We start from the raw sequence: 10,027 nt of genomic DNA on the forward strand, positions 1-10,027 counted from the left end.
AAAGTTAAATAGTTAATTTGTTAATGTGACACTTTAGAACCATGCAAATATTGGTTATGAATGTTTTTGTGAAGACTACGAGATAATGTAATATAGAGTGAACATGCTTGTGTTTGCATGATTTGTTTCAGAGTATCCATTCCACTGCTGAAGATGACAGCCCAGCTTCTTTCAAAAGGATGTTTCCAGTGCTTTGTCGATGACACTAGGTTTGTTGACATTTCCACAAGTTTAAATTATGAGTTAAAATGCAGGGCACTGTTTTACAAAGCGATCTTAGCACTAAGATCACCTTAAAATGCATACATGTAGCTACCGTATGCAATTAAGTTGATCTTTGCACTAAGATTGCTTCGTAAAGCAGTGCTCTCTGCTTACCCATATGACTTTTTCATATTTTACACACTACAGTTTTAAGCCTTAGTATGCCAGTATGTTTAGAAATAAAATGAATGTATGTATGAACTCACACTACCTTTTTAATTTAAGGATTGTCTGTTGTTTCTTTTACGTTCATCGGGGTATGAACAAAAAAAACCATCCGCAAACTGTGTGAATCAGCGAAGCCGTTCTCACATAAGTTTGCGGATGATTTTTTTTTTTCATACCCAGATGAACGTAAAAGAAATAACAGACAATACTTATAATTAAATTTGAATGATACATGAAATTTGAATGATACATGCTAATAATAACACTAAAACGACACTTTATTTTGAATAATTTTTTATCCATAAACAATAACGCTCATTAAGACAACTTGCCCATATAAAATGACGTCATCACATATGACGTTCCCTGACGATGTAATTTTTACATTCATCGAAAAATGAACAAACTCCCGTTGCTACGTCTGGACCAATCGGATGAACGTTACGTTGTAATGAATGTAACAGAAATTTAATTATATCATGATATCCACAAAATATCCAAAGAATAAATATGTTCAGAGATTAAATTAAAAGATATAAACATTTCTTGCCAGTAGAAACAGGAGCAATATATATAAAAATGGCTGTCATTTTAATTTCAGAAAGAGATTAGAGTATCAGCATTGCAATGCATACCAAAACTGTAAAATATTAAACTGAACTTCCAGTTTGTTATGTACATGTTTGCAATGCCGCCATTATTGTTTTGCCAAGTACTTTGCAGACCTGTTGACCGATGTAGATGAATAACTGCTTTCTGTATTACCAATGACTGTTCGTTGATGTACAGATTCTTTATTCACACAAGTTTAATAGGAAAAGTGACACCAGCACATACATGTATTTGCAGTGATTTATCGTCATCTGCAGGGGTGGGAGGACAAAAAGCAGCATTTCCTTAGCTGTCATTATTAATGTAAAAGTTTTATCCGACACCCTAAAAAGCCATTGTACATATCGGAACACAAATCTTGCAGTAATCTTTTGCTTGATGATTTTCAGCCATTCGTTCCTGGTGGAGTTATTAAACTTGGTGAAAAAAGAGATGTACAGAAGTTCTGACCCATTCAAACTTATGGCAGCTGCTGATGTGTGAGTTTTTATTTACAATGTAGCATGATGTTTGCATTGTTTTGTGGGATACTTTGTCACAGATACCCAAGAGTAGGTGTAATTGTAGTAGAATGTTTTATAATTAATTTTCTGGTTAGATCAAATTTTCATTGTAAAGACAATGAATAAAAATGTATTCATTTTGTCAGAATAAATCCCAACTTTCATGTACTACTAATACTTCTGATAACATTATTGTCTGAATTCTGAAATAAAAACATATGTAAGAAATGTAGAAAAATAATAATTCAACATAACACATTTATGGCACTTTAACTAGATTGCAAGGTCATTTTGTATATCACAAAGCAACCACTGCAGTTTCAATAGTATTAATTTCATTGGATGATGTGGCTTTGGCATGTAGGTTAGCACCATGAAATAGCCAATCAGATGTCTTTAAACTGATATCCCACATATGAGGGAGATTGCTATGTGATATAAAAATCTCCCATGTTGTTCTCACCAGTGGGTGTGATTCAACATGTTAAGAGTTAGACACAATTCTATGTGTAACCACAATATTACTTTATAGATCAGTTCCATGATATTGTGTAGCAGCTAGCTGCCAGTGTTTAAACCTAAAACAAATCATATAGATACATGGTAGAATTGGAAGGGGTGAATCATATATATGGTTGACCTCTTTTTTCATTATGACAGCATTGTCAGTGCACATTGGCATTTTTATAGAATATTGTCACCTACTAACAGAAATAAAAGTAGGCCCTACTGTGTGTGTCTGGAAGTGAAAATATAAACTTGTTTAAATTACATTTTATGTTGAATTTTAATTTGATTGTAACAAACATGTTTTCACCCACTGTTATTTCAGCTTAACGGAGTTGTTGCAGTTTCGAGAAGAAACCAAAAGGCTATCTCTGTCATCACTTATGATACTACTTTGTCACAAATACCCAAGAGTAGGTGTAATTGTAGTAGAATGTTTAGTTTTAAACACACTCACACCTTAATGTAACAGTATACTAAGTGGCATTTGACTGGATCATGTTATTCCTAGGACATTTATGTTAAAATATAAGGGTAGTTAATGAGAAAATAGCTGTTGCTAGGAAGTCATTATTTACATGATTTTCAAGCTACAGTGTTTTCACATGTCCACAGAATAAAAAATTGCCCTGACAAGTTTACTTTCTTGTGAGTTATATCTATAGTTAGATTGATGGTGGAAATGAGGTGGAGTGTTGTAAATTAGTATTAGTTGTTACAAGTCCCAATGTAATGGACTTGAAAGTGCATTTTAAGTGTTAATATGACCAACAGATGGAAGAATGAATTTCTAAATATTGTATTTCTAAATTTATTTTTCATTTAAATAGTATTATCGTCTTTATCTTACGCAACAAGTTTTAAAAAATTTAAATGCACAAAAATACTAATATTGACAGCTAAGAAATATTGTAATTCCACAGATTTGTAAGAACAAATCTGATTGGATCTCCATTACAATCTGAGGTAGTAAAGCCTGTATTTTACCTGTTGAAAATGTTTAAGTCATACTGACATAACTTGAGTGTAGAACAGTGCATTATCTAAGTCTGAAGTGAACATATTCTTTAGTTAGGCTATATCCATAAAAAGAGTATTATAGTAATGAAATATCTCTTGTTATGCAACGTGTTTTTAGAACAACTAATAGTTCTGTTACCCGTCTCTTTTTACTAAAGACCTCACCAGCTGGTGAAGTTTATAACGAGTATTCTTACTACAATTAATAAACAGCAAGCAGTTGAAATTAAAATACATGTAGGGATAACCTTACTGTGTTTTCTGATTTGCAGATATACATTTGTGGTTTAATTGTTGCAATTGTTTGGTTTTAGTGGTTCTTCTAAAGCATCTCCAATATTTTATAATTTTCTACTCCTGAAGAATTTGTACTCTAAGCAGTTACACAACCAGCGATAGTTTTATTTCATTGTAAATTAGTATCTGTATACTCTAGAGCTATTCCTCAAGTTACTCTAGGATTTATTGAAAAACCTGTTATATGTAATATATCAAGGTTATGTTGACTGCCCGTCCTTTATATTCACCCTGGTTGGGGACAGGTCTTACAGTAAAAGGGTTTCTGTGAAGAAGAGAAAATATATAATAATAAAAAGAAAAGAAAAAAAAGCATCTCCAATAAAACAAAATTTGTGACAGTAAACCACTGATCTATGACAGCATATTGAAAAACACAGTAAAGTTATCCCCTGAATTAACAGAATTGTTTTTTCGCAGGTAAGAAAAAGCACAGCTAACAAGCTGTATGAAGCACTTGTTACATATGATGATATAGTGCCTGAGAATGAGCTGGACAATGTGATGACAATCCTCAGTGATACAAACTGGTTAGTTGTGAAGAATTTCAACTGTCGAGGCTATCTTTAATATCCACCACAAACTACAATATTACCATTACATAAATATGTACTGTCAGAAAATATTGTACAATACATTATTTCTGGGATATTAAACAAGCTTCCACTGGTTACCAAATTTATGTCCTTGAAGATATAGATGTTAAAATTAGCTTTCTCAGAGACAGTTAGATGCATTGCACAGTGACAATTCTTTAATTGATACACCATGAAGATACTGGGCTGAATGGATACAAGTACCTGTGAATATGTGAAGATTGCTTAATTCTAAAATCTTGTTAATAGAACATTCAAAACAAAAAATTACTTTGTGCACTTAACACAGGTATTTTAGCGATTTGGAAACCAATTTTAAGTGGCCAGAGGATGCACTAGACATATGATCAATTAATACAGGTCATTTAACACTCAAAATAATTTTAGAGAAATAGAAGTATATATATTGAAAATAAATTAAAATAATTATAGATACTGTTGCTAGTATAGCACTTAAATCATTTAAAATTATTTCTAGGGATACATCCATTGATGAAGTGCGTCCAATAAGAAATAAAGTTTGTGATATTATAGGAATTGTCAGACCAGTCCCATCCAAGGTATGTAACATAATTGTTCCATTGTTTTAAATGTAAGAACATAGCTGTGCCATTTGTGTGACGTTCTTTTTGTCTTTTGCCATGATGACTTGTGTTTTAAGTATAGGAATAGAAGACTGAACGAACCAAACATTCCCCTCACCACCACGTAAAACATGAACCTGATGCGGACAGATTGTTGATACTGACAAGTTGATGTTGACAAATTGTTAATACTGACAAGTTGATGTTGACAGATTGTCAATACTGACAAGTTGATGTTGACAGATTGTCAATACTGACAAGTTGATGTGGACAGATTGTTAATACATACAAGTTGATGTGGACAGACTGTTGACACTGACAAGTTGATGTGGACAGATTGTTGATATTGACAAGTTGATGTTGACAGATTACCAATTTAGTTAGAATCAAAGCCAATATGGAGAGCTATAATTAAAGCTTTATCTTTATTAAACTTTGGCTTACAGCATTCTTTAGCAGGCGACAGGTAAAAATATTTGGTGTCTAGTTTTCATGCTTGCTATATTTAATAGGGGTGATTGGGGCACTGTCATGGGTCAGGATTATTTTTAAAAAAAACCCCACAACATGGCTCATATTATCAGTTATATTAGCCTTACAAAATTGTAAAACCATTGTGAGCTATGACGTCACTATGGCATGTGATGAATAGCCTTATATGGTTTTGTGATGTCATAGCACTAGGATAGCTTCGAAAATCCCTAACCAGCTGAGGAGTCATTTCCTACATATTTATTTACACGAAATCATTACACAACTAAACAATTATAACTTATTATCCTTTTAAGAATGGTTTCATATTTTGTCTGTTCACAAAGTTATGGTCTTTCCACATTATTTCATTATGAATGTACAATGTCTCCAGATAAAAGTCATCTGAAACTTGGGTTAAGGTTTAATAAAAATGTATTTAATGAACATTTAATTCTTAAATCTGTTGATAAATGACTTTCACATTTGCTATGATATGTACGTCAAATGTAGTGTCTCCACGAGTATTCAGGCACGAGCCGAGTTTAGCAAGACTAGAGTCCGTTAACAGGACTCAAGTACCCATACAAGGAAGAACATTTAATTGTATTTTTTTAACGTCACTAAGCCATATGCTTGCCGCCGGTTACATTATAGGCTATGAGACATGCAATAGAATGGCATTTAAAAAAAAAAAAAATTTTTTTTATTTTTTTAAATATTTATTTTCCCCCGTCCATTCTGACCATGTCAAGGTTTGGGAGCCTTGAATTCATGGCCTTACATCAAAGTAATATAATTTATATCCAAGTACATATATCTAATTTGTTGTATAATAATGTTATATAATCATATATAACAATTTGATACATAAATGCATTTGTAATGTTTCTGTATAAATTAAAGATTGGTAAAAAACAAAACAAATTGCTATGATGCATATAATGGCATTATTTAGGATCCTTGTTCAGTGCTGGAATTAAGATGCATAATGCTATTTTACATTATTCATTAGTCTCATTATCATCTAGTATTCAGGTCCGGGTCGAGTTGGACCCACGAGTACTTCAGTCTTATTATTTTGTACTCGTAGAGGCACTAATCAACTGCACGCCACTCGGGTCTAGAGTAAGGTCAGGGTCATACAGGATTTTATTAAAATTTCTCAAATTGCTTTAACTCTGTAGTCATATGGAATTTTATTACATTACGTTATATGTGCTTGTTTGATCTTTTTTTTACCATCTATTTTATTTCAAAAATATTTTTAAAAACACTTTATTTGTGTCTTAACATGCATTATTTCAATCATTTCAGCTTACAGTAACAGACAAACAGAACTGATGAGTGTGCAGACAGAATATATCACAATTCAACTGTTCAATCAGTAACGATTAGACTGAAGGGACATCCAAATACTTGTGACGTTTTAAAGGAGAACCAACTAACGTAACATCAAATACTAAACATGCTATTGTGATATACAGTCATTATTCAATCAGTAATGATTAGACTGAATGAACATACAAATAACTGTTGAGTTTTAAAGGAGAAACGACTACAGCAACATCAACTATAACATGGTATTGTGATAGTCAGCAGTTAATTAATTAATGATTAGACTGAAGGAACATCCAAATACTTGTGACGTTTTAAAGGAGAAACGACTAACATAACATCAAATACTAAACATACTATTGTGATATACAGTCATTATTCAATAAGTAATGTTTAGACTGAATGAACATCCAAATAACTTAAGTTTTAAACGAGAAACGACAAATGCAACATATTAAACATGTTGTGACATACAATCAGATGGTATGTCATTATGTTGATGCCAAACAGGCCATTTATTTTTAAATAAGTGTGCCATACAAATTTCTTAACATAATCTGAATGATAAAACTGTAATATGTGATCAGGGCCATATCGAATGGACATTTTCGCAAAATTATGGTTGATTCCATAACAAATAATGGCCATTTGGTTTTGGCAATACAAACTTTACAACTGGCCTCATATATTTATAAACAATACTTTCAGCTCACATTAAAATAATTCTGTATTTAGCTTGTTTTAGTTGTATCACTTTCGAAACTACATTCACGCTGCTGGCTCACTAATCAACAATGAGAAGCTTTTGGTGTTGGATCAAGTTCATTTCCAAGAAACTCGATCTGTTCGCACCCACTTTAGTAATTAACTTCTGCTTTCATCAAAGCATTATTGTGATTTCTTACACACCTGTTGGCAAGAACATTATTCGTTATTTTTGACATATATATGTGTGTTAACAATTTCAAGGCATACGATTTGTTGTTCCTAGGTGATGACCAGGTCACCAATGCCATACATCCAATGAAAAAACAGCATGATCAAAATCTATTACACCTGACAATCATTTGTCTGTGACGCACAAGTTAGTTACAGTACAAGTGCTGTGAATAAGTTTTAGTCGAAAAAGATGTTAAAAGCTTGCTTAAAACCTGGTCTTTGAGGATATGTAAAAAATAAAATAATACATTTGTGTCAGTTAGATACCATATTTATCTTACAACTCGTCGTTTAAAAATGTATTAAACTCGCTTTCGCTCATTAGATAGTTTAAAACAACTTGTAAGATAAATGATATCAAACATTTTAAAACAACTTGTAAGATAAATGGTATCTAACATTTTAAAATAACTTGTAAGATAAATGGCATCTTACAGCCACTCGTGTATTTTTCTCTATGTACAAAGCTGACATGCTTCAAGTGTTAAACTTAATAATAATAATGATTGAGGCTATTTTTGTTTCTTGGGAGTTTTACTTTTTGCTGCATAAACTTGAGTATTTCATTTTTCGTTATTGGTATTATTCTTTCTGGCCGTTAAATTACTTCAAATTATTTGTATTAGTCCACTGTTAAAAAATCTGGTCATTGACAAATATGCTCTTTTTATTTCACTAAATTATACAATGCATTCCCCACATGTTGGTCAAACTGGGAGAGCAGAAGAAGTAGTTTGTTTTGTTTAACAACATCACTAGAGCACATTGATTTATGAATCTTTTGCTATTGGATGTCAAACATTTGGTACTTTTTTGACATGTAGTCTTAGAAAGGAAACCGGCTACATTTTCCCCATTAGTAGCAAGGAATATTTTATATGCACCACCCCACAGACAGGATAGCACATACCACGGCATTTGGTATACCAGATATGGTGCACTGGTTAGAGCGAGAAATAGCCCAATGGACCCACCGACGTGGATCAATCCTAAACCGATAGCGTATCAGGTGAACTTGGGGAGCAAGTAACAGTTTCAGCGACTCATGGTAGCAGAGCACGCACATGAAAGGTGGAATTTCAGACACAGAACATTAAGCAATATGTTGATTGCAGAGTGATTGGACAAGCAAAAAACATTTCATAGCCCACCGGACTACCGGGTTTTGATATCTGGTAGGGGGAATAGTATTTAGTGTTACAAAACAAAGCATGAGATGAGGTGTATAAAATGCCAGATTTTGTGTTACATAAAATTATACTGAATATATTTTCAATCATGATGGCAACTTTCCATTTCTTGTATTAAAATGGAATGATGATATTGAAATGACTGAGCTTGAAAGTGTTATCATATTGTGGTACATGTAAATATAATTTCTATGGATTTAGGTGGGTTTTTTTTTTAAGTACTTGATGTTAAATCTGTTAAGATGAAATTGGGGGAGAACAGGTTTACCTCTCCTCTCTGGCAAAATAATTGTCCGTTCTTTTCAAATTATTTTCTCATGCTCCCTGATGACTTTGTTACTATACCCTTAATCATACTTTAAAGGGATATTCCTGAATTTGCTGCAATTTTAAAGATGTTATCAACTAACATAGACTTTTTAACGATTGTAATTACATATCAAATATATTTTTCTGCATAAAATATTAGTAGCTGTATATTAAACGTGTTTCTGATCGTTCTAAAATTTGTACTAGGTTAAATTTCATTTTATTTCCTAAAATATTATTTTTTCTTACGTACGAAATTATTTGAAGACAAAATCCAGTTTGGGCTTCTTACAAAGACGACCAAAAACACATTGAATATACAGACACTGATATTCTAAACAAGAAATTCTATTTAATATGTAAGTTTAATCGTAGAAATATTTTATTAGTTGAAAACATGTTACAATGCAGCAAACTCAGGAATGTCCCTTTAAAAATAAAAAATGATCTTTCCTGAAAAGTACTGCAGGTCGCTATTCAGCACCACTTTGACATTATATTTCGAGTTGTCAAATTATTAATTAACATGGCAGTAGTGTATCTTATTGAACAAAAATTAATCCTGTAATCTGTAGCACTGTGATTAAACAATGTACTTGCAATGAACTCGTTAAAATATACAGACGACTTCATTGAGCATCCATTTTTTCTACCATGACCAACAAAAAGATTGTACTTGTATCCAATCTGAAATATGACAAAAAATAATACATCTCAAACAATGGAATGTACCCTCCTCCATTTTTTTCTTTCTTGCATTTTAAATTTATCAGTAATTCCAACACTTTTTTTTTTTTGTGTGCCTAGGTTTTTAATAAACACTAAAATTACCTGAGAAATAAAATACATTGTTTAATACTTTTCCCATGCACTTCAGATAATAAAATCTGCTATAAATTGAGATGTTACTGTGGCAAGTGACTCGTGTAAATATGTTGCCACCTTACGGTGTATTACTTGCTTCAGGGATCTAACTCGACTTGCTGACTTTCACAGACAAAATGCGATCCATAGAAATGGTAATTTGGTCCAACTCTGATCAATACACTTTTCCCACTGCAGCTTTGAGAAGCAATTACATGTACAGGTACCCACATTACACATAGCCCTTTCACAAAGTCCCATCTTGAAAGGAATGTATCAGTTGTATAGAACTTTCCTGAAGTGCGATGAGTAAAATAGTTTTTTTTTTATAATAAACATGGGCTATTGGATGTCAAATATGTTTT

The 10,027-nt window shown here is 32.3% G+C and overlaps 1 protein-coding gene across 1 annotated transcript in view; it reads left to right on the top strand.

The window, feature by feature from the left end:
• LOC121378379 (tubulin-specific chaperone D-like) overlaps positions 1–7,322 on the top strand; it is a 47,799-nt gene extending 40,477 nt beyond the window's left edge. The window contains exons 32-37 of the mRNA XM_041506519.1: positions 132–209; positions 1,434–1,523; positions 2,380–2,467; positions 3,792–3,901; positions 4,446–4,527; positions 6,340–7,322. Of these exons, the coding sequence (XP_041362453.1) occupies positions 132–209; positions 1,434–1,523; positions 2,380–2,467; positions 3,792–3,901; positions 4,446–4,527; positions 6,340–6,366 (475 nt within the window). The 3' untranslated portion in view covers positions 6,367–7,322. The remainder of the gene's footprint in view (positions 1–131; positions 210–1,433; positions 1,524–2,379; positions 2,468–3,791; positions 3,902–4,445; positions 4,528–6,339) is intronic.
• Positions 7,323–10,027: the final 2,705 nt, after the last annotated feature.

Source organism: Gigantopelta aegis, chromosome 8 (assembly GCF_016097555.1).
Source record: "Gigantopelta aegis isolate Gae_Host chromosome 8, Gae_host_genome, whole genome shotgun sequence".
NCBI classification, from domain to species: Eukaryota; Metazoa; Mollusca; class Gastropoda; order Neomphalida; family Peltospiridae; genus Gigantopelta; species Gigantopelta aegis.